Below are 18,429 nucleotides of genomic sequence, written 5' to 3'. Positions count from 1 at the left end.
CTTTTCAAGTTTGTAAAAATGTTTTATATGAACACCAATATTAATGTGTAATCATGGGAATAGACAAGAGTTGTGGCTTAGCAGTGAGGTACTCGTATGTCAGGGTGACAAGGGGTCAATTGTGCTGGCTACTTTTATGTTGACACAAGACTAGAATCATCTGGGAGAAGGTAGCTTCAATTAAGAAAAGGCCTTCACCCAGGCAGTGGCAGTGCGTGCCTTTAATCCCAGCACTTGGAAGGCAGAGACAGGTGGATCTCTGTGAGTTTGAGGCCAGCCTGGTCTCCAAAGTCAGTTCCAGGACAGCCAGGTCTATATAGAGAAACCCTGGGAGAGGGAGAGAGGGAGAGAGGGAGAGAGGGAGGGAGGGAGAGGGAGAGGGAGAATATGTCTTCATAAGATCAGGGTGCAGCCAGGTTTGAAGGTCATTTACATAGTGTTTGATATGGGAGGGCCCAGTTCATTGTGGGTGGAGTCATCACTGGGCTATGGTCCTAGGTTTGATGAGTAAGCAAAATGAACACTTTTCTCACCAAGTTGCTTTGGCCATGGTGTTTCAGAGTTGCAAACAGAAACCATATGGAGACAGGCTGTAACCCACATGGTAGGGAGGACAGACAGCAAGTACTAAAGATCAGAGAGAAATGCTACATACAGAGTAGCAAGAAGACCGGAAACAGGCATGATGTGTGGGCAAGGCAGAGGGGCTGGTCTTCTGTTTTGAAAAGACTGTCTTGTGTGTCTGTGGCAAGTTGACAACAGAGTGCCAAGAGTCAAACAAGAAAATTGGTACTGTGGGCATTCATGGTATGGGGTTGTTTGGAAAGTGCCAGACAAGAAAAGGACAGACTAGGCAGTGTTTTGTTTTTCAAGACAGGGTTTCTCTGTGTAGCCCTGGCTGTCATGGAACTCACTCCATAGACCATGCTGGCCTCAAACTCACAGATCCAGTCCTGCTTCTGCCTCTCCAGTGCTGAGATTAAAAGAGTATGCAAACACCACCCATCTAGGACATGTTTTGAAGGTAGAGTGTGCCTTCTAAAGGGCTGAATACAGATAATGAGAAAGGACAGACCTGGGTTTGATTCCCAGTATCCACATGGCAGTTCAAACCCCTGTGTCACCACAGCTTCGAGGGATTCGATGTCCTCTTCTGGCCTCCATGGAACCCAGGTATGCAGCTAAGTATGGCTCTTTTGCTTTTCATTTTTTAATGGTGAATGAGGCACATCCTTTTTACCATCATTTAAAATTCTTCAGGAGCTGGAGAGATGGCTCAGTGGTTAAGAGTACTAGCTGCTCTTCCAGAGGACCTGGGTTCAATTCCTAGCAAGCACAGGGTGGCTCACAACCATCTGTAATTACAGTTCTAGGGACTAAATGTTCACTTCTGGCCTCCATGGGTACAGGCACACACACAGGTACACAGATATACAGGCTGGCAAAACACACACACACACACACACACAGACACACACACACACACACACACACACACACACACAGACACACACACAGACACACACACCAGGCATGGGGTGCACAGACATACATGCAGGCAAAACACCATAAACATTAAATAAATGTTTTGAAGAAAAAAAAAAAGGCCCAGAGAGAACAGAAAAGCTGGATCAGGTGTCTCTTCTGCAGAGAACCAAGGGTGTGCATCCTCATGCGCACTACTAAAGCCAGGTGTGGTGACACAACTCGTAATCAGCTCTTGAAAGGCTGAGGCAGAAGGCCCAGCTTGGGAACACAATGAGATCCTTTCACAAAAGTAAAAATAAAATGAGATTAAGCACTTGGCTTTGGCGCAAATCCTGTGCAACCTCAGGAAATTTTGAAATTCTAAGCCTTGTTCTTTCAGTTGTAAAATCAGAACCAAACTCATTAGCAGTTAAGGTCACCATATAAAGCCCCTGGTCCAGGGCCTGCTGCCTGTCTACACGTGGCTATTACAAAAGGTAATGGCATTAAGAACATATTTAGGACGGGGTTGGGGATTTAGCTCAGTGGTAGAGCGCTTGCCTAGGAAGTGCAAGGCCCTGGATTCGGTCCCCAGCTCCGGAAAAAAAAAAAAAAAAGAACATATTTAGGGATGGAGAGAGGGATGGCTCAGCGGTTGAGTGCACTGACTGCTCTTGCAGAGGACCGGGTACAATTCCCAGCACCCACATCCAGGTCACAACTGTCTGTAACTCCAGTTCTAGGGGCTCTAATGCCACACATGCAGGTGAAATACCAATGAACATAAAAAGACCTTTTAAGACTACTTATTGATGTATGTGAGTGTTCGCCTGCATGGATGTGCATGCACCATTTGCATGGATGGTTGCTGAGAAGCTCAAAAATGGGCACTGGGGGGTGGGGGGGAGCTGGAGAGATGGCTCAGCAGTTAAGAGCACTGACTGCTCTTCCAGAGGTCCTGAGTTCAACTCCCAGGAACCACATGGTAGCTCACAACCATCTGTAATGGGATCCGATGCCCTCTTCTGGTGTATGTGAAGACAGCTACAGTATAACTCATATACACAGCATAAAATAAATTAAAAAAAAAAATAGGCACTAGATTCTTTGGAACTAGAATGACAGATGGTAAGTGAGCTGTCATGTGAGTCTGAGAACGGGAGCTGTGTCCTCTGCAAGAGCAGCCAACATTCATATTCTTTGTCTGTTCAAGGTAGGATTTCTCTGTGTAGCTCTGCCTGTCCTGGAACTTGCTCTGCATTCCAGACTAGCCTGGAACTCAGAGATCCACCCACCTCTGCTTCCTGAATGCTGGGTTTAAAGGTTTGCACCGCCAGTGTTCTCAACCAGTGAGGCAACTCTGTAACCCAAGACTTTAAAAGAGATATTCAATCAGCACACACTGGGATTCGTAGTAGATTATCTTCAATTACCAATGTCCACCCTATTTCCAGTTGTAAAATGTTTTTCTATTGTGTTTTCTCGACATGTATGTCTGTTTACCACATGTGTACAGTGCCCACAGAGGACCAAAGAGGGTGAGATCCCTTGAACTGGAGTTACAGATGGTCACAAGTCACCATACATGTGCTAGGAACCAAACCCAGGTTCTCTGTGAGAATAAGTGCTCTTAAAGGCAGAGCAAACTCTTCAGTACCACGTAAGTTTTTTTTTTTTTAAGTTTTATTTCCACAAAAGTTCACAGACAGCCCAGAGACAAAAATTTGTACATCTTTAATTTTTAGAGAAGACTGTCATGATCCTGTGTGTGTGTGTGTATGTGTGTGTTGTCACGAAGGTGCTGTGAATGTAGCCCTGATCCCCTGGAGGAGCAGCAAGTGCTCTTAATCACTGAGCAGCCTCTGTAATCCTCTAACATGTTTTTAAAATCACCATGGGTACTAACATTTTAACTATAGTCCTCACTTCTCCCTCCTACTTTCAAAAGCTAGGAGACTTCTAAAGTTGAACTGGTAGGTCTCTTGAAAAGCTTTATCCATCATTGTACTTGATGTTGAAATATTTAGCAAAGTATTACCCTTCTTCGTTAAACTGTAAGTTCCTTAAGTATAAGGCCAACTGCAAATTAGTTAATCAGTAAATTAAATAATGTATGTGGATAGTTTTTATGCATGAGAATGGGGAGATCAGAGGTCAACTTTGGGGTTCATTCCCCATGATCCATCCAAAAACTTGTTGGGTTTGTTTTGTTTCTTGTTGTTATTGTGTTGTCTTGATATGGGGTCTGAGTAGATATATTTCTGGCTGGCTGGCATTCACTATGTAAACCAAGCTGGTCTTGAATTCATAGTGACCCACCAGCTTTTGCCTCCTGAGTGCTGAGGTTACAGACACACATCTTGTTTTTTGAGACAGGGTAAATCACTGGCCTGAAGGTCACTGAGTAAGCTAGACTGGCTAGCCAGCAAGCTCCAGGAATCTACCTGTCTCTACCCCCATCACTGGGATCATGAGCTCAAACCATGAAACCTCTTTTGTACAGAGGTTCTGGGAATACAGCGCAGGTCCTCATGCAGCTGAGCGCTGTCTGCTGCCCTCAGCCAGATCACTGCAGTCTTCATGTCTCCACCCTTCCCTTTCTGTTGCTGTGCCAAAGTGGTAGGGCTACCATAAGTATTCCTAATTACAAGTCCTGCATAAGGCACCACTACCAAGATACTACTGTCCAGACAGTACCTGGGGTGCTTGTTTAAAAACTACAGCTCTCACAGCCCCAACCCCCTCCTCCTTCTGATTATGAAACAAGCATAACAGTGGGGCTTAATGGCTAATCTCTATCTCTACTAAACATTCCAGCCATCCCTATACTTTTTGGCAGTTTGGTGGTGGTAATACGAGACACAGTCTTATATAAAACCCAGGTTAGTCTGTGACGCCTGATGTCGCCAAGGATGGTCTTGAAGAGAGAGGGGGTAGACAACTTTTGGGAGTTGGTTCTTGCTTACACCTTGATTAGGCAGCCTTATTGCTCTAGCCCTGAGCTCCCAGAGTATGCCTGTCCTCACTTCCTATCTTGATCTATGTGTACTGGGATTAGAGATGAGGACCACTTAACTCAGCTTTCCACATGAATTCTAAGGATAGAGTATCCCCAAAGGAGTCATCACCCTATCCACTCTCATCAGACACATTTAGAAAATGTGCCTGGGGCTGGAGAGATGGCTCAGTGGTTAAGAGCTCCGACTGCTCTTCCAGAAGTCCTGAGTTCAATTCCCAGCAACCACATGGTGGCTCACAACCATCTGTAATGGGATCCGAAACCTTCTTCTGGTGTGTCTGAAGACAGTGACAGTGTACTCACTCTACAGTGTACTCACATATTGAAAATAAATAAAAATCTTTAAAAAAAAAAAAAGAAAAAGAAAATGTGCCTGACACTAGGTTACAACCCAAGATGTTATTCTCCTACTACTGTACATCATTCGTCTAAAAAGCTTCAGGGCTGGAGAGATGGCTCAGCGATTAAGAACACTGGCTGTTCTTCCAGAGGACCAAGGTTTGACTAGAAGCAACCACATGATGGCTCATCCCGGGTAATCCAATGGTGTCTGTGGGCCACTGTCTGTCTGCAGGCAAAACACCTCAACACAAAAAAATAAGTTTTTAAAAAAGAAAAACTTCCATGAAACATGAAGCTTTCTTCTACATCTTACAATTAGTACTTAAGACTCCCAACCATAAAATTATTTTTGTTGCTACTCCATAACTATAATTTTGCTACTCTTATGAATTGTAATGTAATTATTTTTGGAGACAGAGGTTTGCCAAAGAAGTTACAACCCACAAGTTGAGAACTGCTGCTCTAGACAGATCCTTATTTCCTTCCACCCTTGCGCCAAATCCCAGTCTTGCCTATTTACACTGGCAGCTAAATATGGCTCTTTTCCTTTTCATTTTTTAATGGTGAATGAGGCACATCCTTTTTACCATCATTTAAAATTCTTCAGAGTTGGAGAGATGGCTCAGCGGTTAAGAGCACTGGCTGCTCTTCCAGAGGTCCTGGGTTCAATTCCTAGCAACCACATGGTGGCTCACAACCATCTGTAATTACAGTTCTAGGGACTAAATGTTCACTTCTGGCCTTCATGGGTACAGGCACACACATGGGTACACAGATATACAGGCTGGCAGCACACACACACACACACACACACACACACACACACACACACACCTCTTAATTAAGCAACATTGGTGTAGTGATGGCTCAGTGGTTAAGAGTACCAGAGTTTGGTTCCCAGCACCCATGCCAGGTGCCTCACAACCACCTGTAATTCCTCCAGTTCCAGGAAGTTCTTTTTTTTTTTTTTTTTAAGATTTATTTATTTATTATATATAAGTACACTGTAGCTGTCTTCAGACACACCAGAAGAGGGCATCAGATCTTATTACAGATGGTTGTGAGCCACCATGTGGTTGCTGGGAATTGAACTCAGGACCTCAGGAAGAGCAGTTGGTGCTCTTAACCACTGAGCCACCTCTCCAGCCCCTGAGCCACCTCTCCAGCCCCTCCAGGAAGTTCTTGATGGTCTTACAGACACCTGGAAGCACACACATGCAGGCGTGCACACACACACACACAGTATAAAAAGGTAGAAGTCCTCTTTGCCAAAAAGAAGTAAGTATGTAGGCTGGCTAGTAAGTAACTCAGCCAAGTTGAGAACTGTTTCTTCTCTCTCATTCGCGTTAAGAACTCCTCAACTCCCACTTCAAAAAAGAATAAACAGCTGGCTCATGCCTGTCATCACGGCCTTTGGGAAGCACCTGGGAGGCTGAGACAGGAGGATTGCTGTGACTTCGAGGCCAGCCTAGGTTACCTTAATGAAATTGTCTCGAACAGGCAAAAAACAAAATACAAAACAAACAAACAAACACATATCAACAGTCACTTACAAGATCCCTCATGTCTCTCCCACTTGTAGCAGCCTAGGAACTTATGGAACCTAGACCTTTAGGTTTATCAGGATAAGAACCACAATTCCACCACTTACTTTTCAGATAAAGAAATCTAATCCTTTCGCCTCAAAGCTTTAGAAGCCCCAGGTAAAAGTCGCTTTGCACAGCTGTGCTCTCCCAGGCTACACCATCCCTGGTAGGAAAGCAAACACCTGAGAAAAGGAGATCGACTCTGCTTCCACTCTAGAGACCACCAGGCAGCATAATATGGGTTTGGCTAACCCTGTGCACTTCCACCGAATTGGAGAGAACCGGCGAGACCCTTTAGGCCACACCCGGACTCATTTCACAGTCCACGCGGTGGCTGGTAGCACCTGCTCTTGAGCCGAGGGAAAGGTAGCGCCGTGTCCTTCCAGTCAGACCTACACGCGGCAAGCGGACGACGAGAAATGGCTTCTCTCCCCAGAACCTGGCTTGACCTGTGCTGACCCCTGCCCCAGCAGCCTCCCGCCTGGCCATACCTGCTCCGCCACAGCACACCTTCACGTAGCGAGCGAACACACCCGCGGCCCCCAGCCACCGCCATCTCGCCTCCTCCTGGTGGACACGCCCCCTTCCGCCCTCACGCACGCCCTTGTCACCGGACCAATCAGGAACCTGGAAGGCTGGGCCGGAAGCTTCTGCGTACTGCTTTCCGGCTGCGCGCCGGGTCGATGGGATACACCGCTCCTTCGCCCAAAAAAATCTGAGGCACAACTATGCTCAGTCACGCTGTGTGTGCGAGGCACCAGGATGCCGGCACCCTCGGAGGCCAGACGTAGGCGTTGGATTCCCTGGAGCGGAGCGCCTATTCTATTCATCTCATTGATGGGGCTCTAGAGGCGAGGGGTTTATGTAAGAAATACGGAAAGCTGTCAAACTAGGATCCTGGTGTGATGGTGCTTTCTCCTGTTCTTTGCAGTTACGAGGGAAAAACGGATTTTCAGTGGTACCTAACATTTTTATTTTTTGTAAGCGCTCACTTGGAGACCCGTAGCCACCCCTTGGCTATTACCAGCGAGGTTAAGCAACTTTCTCAAGGGGCATATTAACCCCGCAAAGGGCTTACAAATTGTATGATAGAAAATTCAGTATTTCTGCATCACTGACGTCAAAACCCATGACCTGAACTCCCCCCCCCCTTTTAAGGCCCTAGACAAATGACTGAACCTGGATCCAAAAACTGAAGGAAGGCAGCCCTTATTTTTCTTCTGCTAAACACAGTTGTCTTCACCAGATTGATAAGCTAATTAGTGCTTTAGATTATCTCTGGAACACCAAAGCCACTAAAGAGAACCTAAGAAGTCACAAGTTTGGTAATTCAATCAGACATCTCCCTTTGTCATACTTTTCAAGAGCCCGAAAAGGAAACACACTCAACATAATATGGTATGGAATTGAGTGTTGTAATTCAAAAGATTGAGGTATGTTATTTCAAAATAACGCTGGAGTCCCAGCATTTTGGGAGTGTCCTGAATTCTAGGCCAGCCTGGGCTACCCAGACCCTGTTTTAAGAAAAACAAAAACAAACAAAAAACTGGTTGTAATTCTTTAAAAAACATGGAATAAATATACTGTATATACCTTTTTTTAAAGGAGCAAAACTAAAACCACCTTTGAAAAGAAGGTGGTTAGATGGCTCAATGGTTAAGAGTGCTAGTTGGTCTTATAGAGGGCCCGGTTCAACACCCAGATGGTGTGTCCCAACTATCCATAACTCCAATTCCAGGAGATCCCATGCTCTTCTGGTCTCTGAGGACAGCAGGCATGCAAGTTGCGAGCAGACACATGTGCAGTTAAAACACCCATACATGGGCTAGAGATGGCTCAGCAGTTAAGAGCACTGACTGCTCTTCCAGAGATCCTGAGTTTAAATCCCAGCCACCACATGGTGGCTCACAACTATCTGTGATGGGATCCGACGCCCTCTTCTAGTGTGTCTGAAGACAGCTACAGTGTACTCATATAAACAAAGTAAATATTTCTTCAAAAAATAGAAAAAAAAACCCCATACACATAAACCTTAAATTTAAAATGGATATATAAAGAAAAAAATGAATGTGTGTAGGTGCTGGTTGTGGCCAGAAGGCATTGATTTTCTCGTAATTGGAGTTATAGGGAGTTTGAGCTGCTTAGTGTGGTTGCTGGGAATCAAACTCAGGTCCTCTGGAAGAGCAGCCAGTGCTCTTAACCACTGAGCCATCTCTCTAACCCCTGAGGAATTTTATATACTGGATTTGACAATGACTTCTTGACTATAACAGCAAAAGTACAACAAAAGGACAACAAAAGCTAACAGAACTTCAAAATTAAAAAGTGACTTTTTGGGGTTGGGGATTTAGCTCAGTGGTAGAGCGCTTGCCTAGGAAGCGCAAGGCCCTGGGTTCGGTCCCCAGCTCCAAAAAAAAGAACCAAAAAAAAAAAAAGTGACTTTTTTTGGGCATCTATTAAGCATGTTATTTTTCTATTTATTACTTCTGCATGGCCAAATTACACTTTACTTACTTATTTATTAAATGTGTATGTTTTGCCTGTTTATATGTGCATGCACCACACACATGTATGGTTAGATCTCCCGGAACTGGAGTTGTAAACCATCCTGTGGGTGCTGGAAACTGGGCCTGAGCCTTCTGTAAGAGAAACCATCCCGTGTTCTTAACCACTGAGCCAGCCCTCTAGACCCTACTTATATTCTTAAATATCATTGTTTTATTTCCAATTATGTATCTGTGTGGAAATATGTCACATGCTTGCAGGTGCCCACAGAGACCAGAGGAGTTCCATCCCCCAGAGCTGGAGTTGTACATGAGCTGCCTGACATGGGTGCTAGGAACCAGAGTCAGGTCTTCTGGAAGGACAGTACATGCTCTTAACCACTGACCCAACTCTCCAGCCCTCGAAAGTCACGATCCTCATGTCCTGGCCTCCTGAGTGCCAGGGTTACACGTGCGACTCACCATGCCTAACTTAATTTCATTTTTTCAACGCCTTTTTGAGATAATACCCACCTAGCACTAATTCATGCATTTTAAGTGTAAATCCACTGGATTTCATATATACACACATGTGCCAGCATTAGCACTCATTTTTAGGACATTTAATCATACCTCAGGGAAAACGCATACTGATCAGTGATGATTTCTATGTCCCTTCCTAGCCCTCACTCAAGTCGGAAGCAGACACCAATCTACTTTCTGTTCCAATGACTTTCCTATTCTTAATTTTCATATAAATGTAATTCCATAATGTGTGCACTCTTGCATATTTAAATCAGTGTACATGCTGGCTAGTTTTATGTCAAACGTAGCATAAACCAGGGTCATCTGAGAGGAGGAACCTCAGTTGAGAAAATGCTTCCACAAGATCTGGGTGTAGGCAGGCAGGTAGGGCATTTTCTCGATTAGTGATTGATGGGGAAGGGTCCATCCCATTGTGAGTGGTGCTTATTCCTGGGCTGGTGGTCCTGGCTTCTGTAAGAAAGCAGGTTGAATAAGCAATGGGGAGCAAGCCAGTAAGCAGCACCCCTCCATGGCCTGTTCTTCAACTCCTGCCTCCAGGTTCCAGCCCTGCTTGAGTTGACTTCCTTCCATTGAGCGTGACTTGAGATATGGAAGTCAGGTAAGCCTGACTCCCCAGTTTTTGGTCACGGTGTTTCACCACAGCACTAGACATCTTAACTAAGACAGTGTGAAAAATGATAAGTACAGCTACTATAAGCTTTCATATCAAGTGTTTTCATTTATCTCAGATGCAGGCTTTAGAAGCATTTAATTGTCTCAGGAGTTTCCGGACATGTATTTATTTAGAAATGGAATTTCTCTGTGTAGTCCTGGTTGTCCTGGAAGTCTCTCTGCACACGAGGCTGGCCTTGCTCTCACAGAGATTCAGCTGCCTCCCAACTGCTGGGATTAAAGGCCACTGCCACCGTAGCCACCGCATACTACACGTCTTAATTATTTGGCCACCTTTCCGTGGGCCATAGGCTGAGGCCAGCTTTTCTAATGTGGGCCTCAGCAAACAATGACGATACAAATACTATTGATACCCTAGAGGCTAAATATAAAGCACAGTGTTTGGATTGAGTTCTTTATGCAGTATCAGAGGGAGAGAGAAAAGGAGAGAGCAATAGGGAACAGAAGGGTGACAAAGCTCACTGAACTGCCGACCCCTCCACCTCTCCAGTGCTGGAACTGCAGGTATTCACCACACCTGGTTAATGTGGTATTGGGGCTCAAACCTAGATTTATTTTTTTTAATTCATTTTATTTATTTAAGTATACTGTAGCTGTCTTCAGACACCAGAAGAGGGCATCAGATCTCGTTACAGATGGTTGTGAGTCCCCATGTGGTTGCTGGGATTTAAACTCAGGACCTCTGGAAGAGCAGTCAGTGCTCTTAACTGCTGAGCATCTCTCCAGCCCAAACCTAGATTTCTTTTTTTTTTTTTTTTTTTTGGTTCTTTTTTTCGGAGCTGGGGACCGAACCCAGGGCCTTGCGCTTCCTAGGTAAGCGCTCTACCACTGAGCTAAATCCCCAGCCCCCAAACCTAGATTTCTTGATTGCTAGAAAGCACTCTACCAAACTGAACTAATCCACACCATAGTATATTATGTTTTAAAGAAATATAAAAGTGCGGTCAGCAAGATGGCTCCATAGAAAGATACTAGCAGCTAAGTTAGTAGATTCAAGGTCAGTCCCTAAAACCCCCACGGTGAAAGCAGAGAATCCACTCTAAGTTATTCTTTATTTATTTATTCTTTTTTTCTTTTTTTTTTAGAGCTGGGGACCGAACCCAGGGCCTTCCGCTTGCTAGGCAAGCTCTCTACCACTGAGCTAAATCCCCAACCCCCCACTGAGCTAAATCCCCAACCCCAACTCTAAATTATTCTGAAGAGGAGAGAAGACTCAGCAGATCAGAGCACTTGGTGCTCCTACCAGAAGATTCAGATTTGGGTTCTAGAACCCAAATGTCAGCTTACAACCTTCTGTACTCCCAGTTCCAGGGCACCCAGCACCTTCTTCTGGACTCCACGGTGCACACCCAGTGCCCTTACAGCTGTGCAAATATACATATACATAAGTACTTCTTTTAAAAAGGGGTGGTGCTAAAGAGGTGGGTTAAGAGCACGTACTGCTCATCTAGAGGACCCGAGTTCAATTCCCAGCACCCATGTCAACCACCTGCAACTCCAGCTCCCCACCTGGTACCTCGAGCCCCTGCAGGCACCGAGTTCATGTGTACACACCTATAATCCCAGTACTCAGGAGGCAGAGGCAATCAGATTTGTGTGTGTGTTCGAGGCCAGGCACATAGTGAGTTCCAGACCAGCCAGGACTACATGGTGAGATTCTTCCTCAATAAATAGACAGACAAATAAAAACAAGAGTGTACTCTAATACAATAAAGACTTACATAGGTCAGTGAGTCATTTATTAGCACTATCAAGTATACTGTACACAGTTGTGCTACATTTTTACAAGACTGGCAATGCACTGGATTGTTTGCACCAACACCAAGACCTGAGTAATACACATCATCACAGCTGTGACCTCACTAGGCCCCAGGAACTGTTCAGCTCTATTACCATAAGATGGTAATATGCAGTTTATTGACCAAAGTGATGTTTAGGCGGTGAACAGCTGTAAATGACCAAACGTCGTTCTAGGTACCAAAGAGACCAGAAGGGACTAGAGCTAAGAAAATACAAGGTCCTGATCCTGAAGAGCTTTTGTTACAGTTTAGCACAGAGAGGTGGAGCCATAGCAAAAAGCTCTGGGGTGTGCGGGCAGCAGATATGGAATGGGAGGGGACCACGTTCAAGACCAATGATCTGGGAATGCACAGATCTGGGTGATGATGGAGGTGAGCATGCGGGAATGTGAGGGAGGTCCTGGCACAGGAGCAGCAAGCACACCTATTAGGTGGGAGCATGTCTAATCTGCCTGGAACATTACTGGTAAAATTCCAATCTACTACCCAGCCCTAAGGAACAAAATAGCCTTGACGATTATCTGAATGGTTTTCAAGAAAAATTTATTTCCATAAATTAATTAATGTAACAGTGGGCATTTAGAGTCACAAACTTTCAAACAGAAAAGGAACTGTAGGGTATCATGTATACTAGCATTACCAAAGATGGACACATTTCACTGAACTATTAGCCATGATAATACAGGAACACTTGGGACAGCAACTTACTGGCCCAGATCCCAGCTCAAGGGGCCTCTTGTTGAAAATTCAAACCCAACCAACACCAGACAGTCTTATAAAGACAGAGCAAGCCTCAGATTTTAGCATGCTGGGCTGGATGAATGAGGACCCCAGCTTCACAACCAAGATAGTTTTTGCTGGACAAAGTGCGGCTAAATTGGAATATTAATTAATTGTGATTTGAAAAAAAATTTTAAGTCTTCCTTCCTAGCCAGTCTAGATAGAAGCTCAGTCCAGGAAAGAAGTCCTCTCCTGACAGGAATCCAGGTGAGGACACTCCATACCTCTGGCCAATTATTATGCTTTGGATACAGCCACCCACAACGTGGTCATTAAAAAGGCCCTTTTCATGATACCAGGGGAAAAGCTATAGAAACAAACTAAAGATATTAAAGAAAGCACCAACCGCATACTCCCCTCGCCCCCAGGTACCAGGAGGAAAGTATCACGACCTAAAAGTTGGTCTTGCACAGATCTTAATGCACATGGTACAGAGGAGACAGAGCCCCAGCCTGGGGAGATCAAGGGCCGTGTCCCCTTGGCCGCACTGCAGCCCTGGACTTGCTGCCATGCCACGGTCCTGCAGACTTGCTGCTGCTCTTAGCCTGGTGGGCAGAGGATATGCCCAGGGGAAGGATGCCCAGAGAGTGGGATCTAGAATTGACCTCAGGTTGGCTCTGGAGCCCTCACAAAAGACCCTTTCAGGCAAAATTGTGGGGGGAAAAAAAAGTCATGATTTTCACAGCTCTTGGAGGAGCACAAAGTTTAGGATTCACAGCATGAGTTTCTGAGCTCTTCAGGCTCGAGTAAGGCAAAAGCTACATCTCTTCCCACTGCACCTCCCTCAGTCAGCTCTTACAGTAAGGGCAGCAGGAAAGACAGACACGATCTGCTTCAACAGGTGATGAGGTACATCTAGATGGATGGGGAGAGAGGAGGGATGGGACCTGACGGCAGGGAGAGGAAAAAAAGACAGGCACTAGTGGGAGGGAGGAGGCTGCTCTAGCGAGACTGAAAGGTGGCCAAGAAAATATCTGAAATGTGGCTGGACCTGAGATTTCTCTTCTTTCCCCATAATCATGAAAACACTAAACTTCTGGAGTCGAGCCATAGCTAAGTACGTTGTGCTTAATAGAAGCTTCTCAGTCACTTGGGTGGGAAGTCCCCATCCTCAGAAATTCTACCAATTCCCATTACAGAACCAGTCTACATGCCAGCAGCCACTACCTCCAGTCACAGTCAGTGACCACAGGGTCTGAGGACACTAACTAAGGTGCCGCTGAGGCTGGGTGACCATTGGGAAACATAATGGTAAGACGGGTGTGGCTGAGTCTGGACAGGCCCGGTGAACCTTGAGGCAGTTTCCCTCCTCCATTCCCAGGACAAGGATGGAGTTGGGTCTCTCTAGCCCTGTGCTTCGAGATGCTGGCAGTCCGACCAGCGTTTCCAGCCTTTTACATGCCATACCAGCCAGGGACAGATTCTGAAGGTCTGTCTCGCTGGTGGTACCCCAGCTGTGCACACCCCACCTTTTGCCTCCTGGGTGGTCCGGATGCCCCAGTGACCATGTGGTAAAACTGACGAATGGCCGTCTACTGCCCACTAGCTTGCAAGCTGTCTAATGTGCAATGTCTTAGATGTACTTGTAGAAGGGCACCATGTGTAACTCACTCCATTCCCGTAGTTGCAACAGAATTCAGAAGCACTGAGTAACTAACGAGGGAGATTCAGGTGAACACAGGCCACATTTTCGTGGTCTGGACAATGTGTGTAAAACAGGATCTGCACATATTGCTGAGGACCAGCATGCAAACTAGCCAGCTCTCCTCTAATGTTATGGAGTCATGTTCAAGTCTCCACAGACAAGCAGGTTTGTGTTAACTTATGTAAACAGCTGAGGAGGTGAAGGACATGGTACGTTCTCACCTGCTCATGTCCAGTTTGCTGTTTCAGGGTGGCCCAGACCACCAACCCGCAAAGGAAAGGCACAGAAAGACCCTGAACTGGCACCCCTCCTCCCTAGCCACTGACAAATGGGGAATGAAAGAATCCTAGGAGCACTGGCTAACATTCCAGGATAGCACTGCTCACTTCTCTTCAGACAGACAGGAAATGTCCCTGGACCAAGCCAGGAGAATGGGAAGAAATGGCTGTTGTTCACAGCTAGCTTGAGCATCTTACCCATCAGCCAAGCAATTTGGACTCTGAACTCTGAGTGCTAGGTGTGAAGAGTGAATGGGAGATACACGGGGATGAGAAAACACGAGGGGAGGGAGCACGGTAAGGACACGGGAGGGTGAGCTCTGAGGGCCTGTGCTCAGACTACAGCAGCCTACTGCCTGCAGACTCCTCTGGGCACAAACCCAGAAAGCAAGCTTCTTCTAGCATGCAGAGATTTCCAATAAGTTTGACAAAGGACTAGAGGCACTCTCAGAGAGCGCTGGCTCTAGGATTTTGCAGAACCAGGCACTCAAGCAGCTTAAAATGCTCTTGGCCAGCCTCTAACACCACTGATCCTAACTTCATCATATACCAACATTTCAGAGAAAACCACACTCCACCTTATAGTTTCTAGTGGTTATGAGAGAAATCTGCTTCTATGCATGTCACTCAACAGATCTTCGAGTTCAGTGGGCAGGACTGAGGGGGTGAAAAAGTGCTTCCTCTAGTGAGCTACATAAAAGCCGGAGGGGGAGGGGCTGCCTGAAACACATGAATGGAACACTGCCCCTCCTGTGCTGATCAAAGCCTGTCACAGATTCTCCTAAGACATGTGTTGTCTTTCTCCTTAATGTCTTACACAATGGTTTAAAATCACATTTAGAGACCCCAAACATGCAGCAATAATACAAAAACAAAAAAGAAAAAATGAAAATAATCAACACCATAACATTAAAAAGTGCAACTTACGTTGGGGCCTGGACGGGCTCCTCTGGCACTAGTGACCCACAGTCACAGAGGGGAAAAGATGGGGGAAAGACACAAACACACAAACACACATTCTCTCAGAATAAAGGTCCTGGGCAGACAGAATCAAAGTGAGGAAACACACCAGTTCATCTTTCTCAATCACCAGAACAAGCTGGCGAGAACACACAGGCCAGGTAGCCAGGTCCCCCAGGCCAGGTTTCTAAGTCATCTTGGGCAAGCAGCACCATAAACGGAGAGGAACTTTCATGTGGATGCACAGACACCGAGTCCTTAGATTCCTAGTGTTGCTTAAGATGTGTGGCTTTTCCACCTGTGTGGGAGACGGGCAGGAGGTGCCTGATGTCAGTCAGGACCATTCCCAGGGAAAGGGAGCATTCCTGAGGCTCTATACTCAGCAGTAGAATTAGAGGGCCCTTCTTCACCAGCTTCTAAAAAGGCTGCACCTTGAAATAAGTAAAAATTCATGGGCTGGGCATCGTGAGTGGTTTGGGCACAGGGCTAAAATCAGGGAACCTCTTCCAGGGAGATCTGCAAAAGTTCAAAGTAGAGACCCCGAACTGTTCTCAGCAGCTGGCTGATGCTCCTGCTCCTCCTCCTTGGCAAAGAAAGTCTCCAGGTCCATCAGCTTCTGAATCAGAAGAGCGTCCAGCTCTCGGGTCTGCAGCGCTGCCTTCTGGGCCCTGGTGAAGCTGCCGGCCAGCTTCACCTTACCTCGAGCTCGTCTCTTTCGAGGGACTGTAAAATCCGGGAATTCCAGAACACGCTTTCTTTTCTGCTGGCTGATGGAGATCAGGGTACCATTTCGTTCTTTGGGTTCCTCAAAGATGGTCTCTAAACACCTAAAGACAGAGCACAAATCGGATTCACCAACAGCCCAAAGCTGCCTGCACTGACTGGGAACTCAACTATGTACTGCGACCGATCGCTGTTTGTATGCATGAACAAAAGCACACGTGTGGTTGTAACACATGCACTAAGTGGAAAGTTACAACTTTTTAAACTCCATGAGCAGTTTGGGTCTCTACCACAGATTTATGGTTTCCTTCTGTCACAAAGCTATTAGCTCGCAAACCACAAAATAAAAAATAAATGAAAACTGGTGGCTGGGATCAGCTATAGAACGTTTGTCTAACACACATGAAGGGCCTGGGCTACAATACCTGCATGGTCTTAAAAAAAGGAAAGACAGGTATGGTGGTACAATTCTGCAGTCCCAACTACCAGGGAGGCAATTTGATTTGAGTAGACCTAGAATTTGTTAACCGGTGGTGCATACCTCCAACAATAACAACACACACTGCCTGCACATGGGGCTCTTACCTACAAAAGACCCTGAAGCTTGGTTTCATTTAACCTTTCAGGTTACCTAGTAATGCTGCAATGAATGGCCTTCTAGAAAGAAATGCCTTCTAGGTCCAGAGTCTTGGAATAAAATACCAGGACTCTCTTCCTTCAATCCAAATCAGGCAATTTAGCACCCATCCCTGCTTTGAACTGACTTTAGACCCAGGGCACACCAAGTGACACAGCATCGGTATCTGGGCTGAGATCATGGCTGTAGCAGCAACTACAAGCCCAGATGAAACCTGGCAGTGTATTCATCAAGACACCTGCAAAGCACACAGACATTTCCTATCACTGACAAAAACCCAGGCCCCAATTCTAGCTAATTCTAAAGCCCAGCACTGGGCTGGATACTGGTCCGGCCACCTGTAATTCAGAGCTCTCCATAGGCAGAAGCAGGTGGATCGGTAAATTTTGGGCTAGACTGCCCCACAAACAACAACAAAAATCCACTCAAAACTGGGTAGAGCTGAGTGGAAATGGCTTTCTACCCCAGAACGGTGAGAGGCATCAGTCATTCCAGTACCGCCCCTGAGCCCAGCCCAGGACGTACCTGCTCGCAGGAGGAGACTTGTAATTCTTGTTTGTATATATTTCCTCTAAACTAAACTCCTTCTTCTTTAACCTGCGAAGAGAAGAAACAATCCTCACTCCTGCTGTCACTGCCACACACACACTTTTTTTAAGTTGAAAAGAGAAAAACTGTTCATGCCATTTCCTGCCACTAGAGCTGCAGAAACAACACAGGCCCTGGCACACCAGGAAAGCACTCTCCTACAGTTTCACACCAGCTGTGTCCGGCACCTTCCTCTTCTTCATTTTGGGTTCTATAAGACAAGATCTCACTAGGTAGCCCAGTCAGACACTCCCACCTCCCCCGAAAGCTGGTGTTCTATGCACCAGTCTGCACCAGCTGCTTTCTCTCCATTGGCAGTGCTGGGCCTTGTGGACGCTGGGACAAGTGTGCCATCACTGAGCCAGCTACTGGTTTGTTTCCATTCTTCACGGCTTGGAAATGGTGGGCTTAGTGACTGGCAGAAATTTCATGAGCACGTGAACTTTTATTGAGTGAGCTGGTTCGTTTGTTCATCCATCCATCCATCCATCCATCCATCCATCCATCCATCCATCCATCCATAAGACAGGGTTTCTCTGTGTAGCTCTGGCTATCCTGGAAACTCCCTCTGTTGACCAGGTTAGCCTTGAACTCAGAGATTCCCCTGCTTCTGCCTCCTGGGTGCTGGGGTTAATGACCTGAGGCACCACAGCTAGTCCCTGGGTTATTTTTAAGGCTTAAGTATGTGGGTGCTCTACCTCCATGTAGATCTATGCACCATGCGCTGGAGAAGTCAGAAGAGGGTGATGGGCCCCCCGGAACTGGAGCTACAGTTCTGAGCTACCATGTAGGTGCTGAAACTTGAAGCCGTGCCCTCTTCAAGAACAACCAGTGCTTTTAACAATTCAGCCATCTCTCCAGTCTCTCCAGCCCCTCAAGGTTTTTTGTTGTTTTGTTTTGTTTT

General features: G+C 46.1%; 2 protein-coding genes across 10 annotated transcripts in view; both read right to left on the bottom strand.

Moving 5' to 3' along the window:
- Pisd (phosphatidylserine decarboxylase) overlaps positions 1-7,025 on the bottom strand; it is a 49,079-nt gene extending 42,054 nt beyond the window's left edge. The window contains exon 1 of one of the 2 annotated variants that reach the window (XM_017599508.3): positions 6,906-7,025. Coding sequence is in view for 1 of the 2 variants with exons in the window: in NM_001377107.2 (NP_001364036.1) it covers positions 6,906-6,970 (65 nt within the window). In the remaining variant the exon portion in view is untranslated. The remainder of the gene's footprint in view (positions 1-6,905) is intronic. The other variant, NM_001377107.2, reaches the window with a different exon arrangement.
- Positions 7,026-12,440: 5,415 nt separating this feature from the next.
- Positions 12,441-18,429, bottom strand: part of Prr14l (proline rich 14-like) — a 66,626-nt gene continuing 60,637 nt past the window's right edge. For all 8 annotated transcript variants that reach the window (XM_223586.10, XM_039092536.2, XM_039092538.2 and 5 more), the window contains 2 exons: positions 17,463-17,534; positions 12,441-16,404 (listed from right to left, as the gene is read on the bottom strand). In XM_223586.10, the coding sequence (XP_223586.5) occupies positions 16,104-16,404; positions 17,463-17,534 (373 nt within the window). In that variant the 3' untranslated portion in view covers positions 12,441-16,103. The remainder of the gene's footprint in view (positions 16,405-17,462; positions 17,535-18,429) is intronic.

The sequence above is a fragment of the Rattus norvegicus genome, chromosome 14, assembly GCF_036323735.1.
Source record: "Rattus norvegicus strain BN/NHsdMcwi chromosome 14, GRCr8, whole genome shotgun sequence".
NCBI classification, from domain to species: domain Eukaryota; kingdom Metazoa; phylum Chordata; class Mammalia; order Rodentia; family Muridae; genus Rattus; species Rattus norvegicus.
The sequence above is the reverse complement of the archived record's forward strand: the minus strand, read 5'-3'. Positions and strand labels throughout refer to the sequence as shown.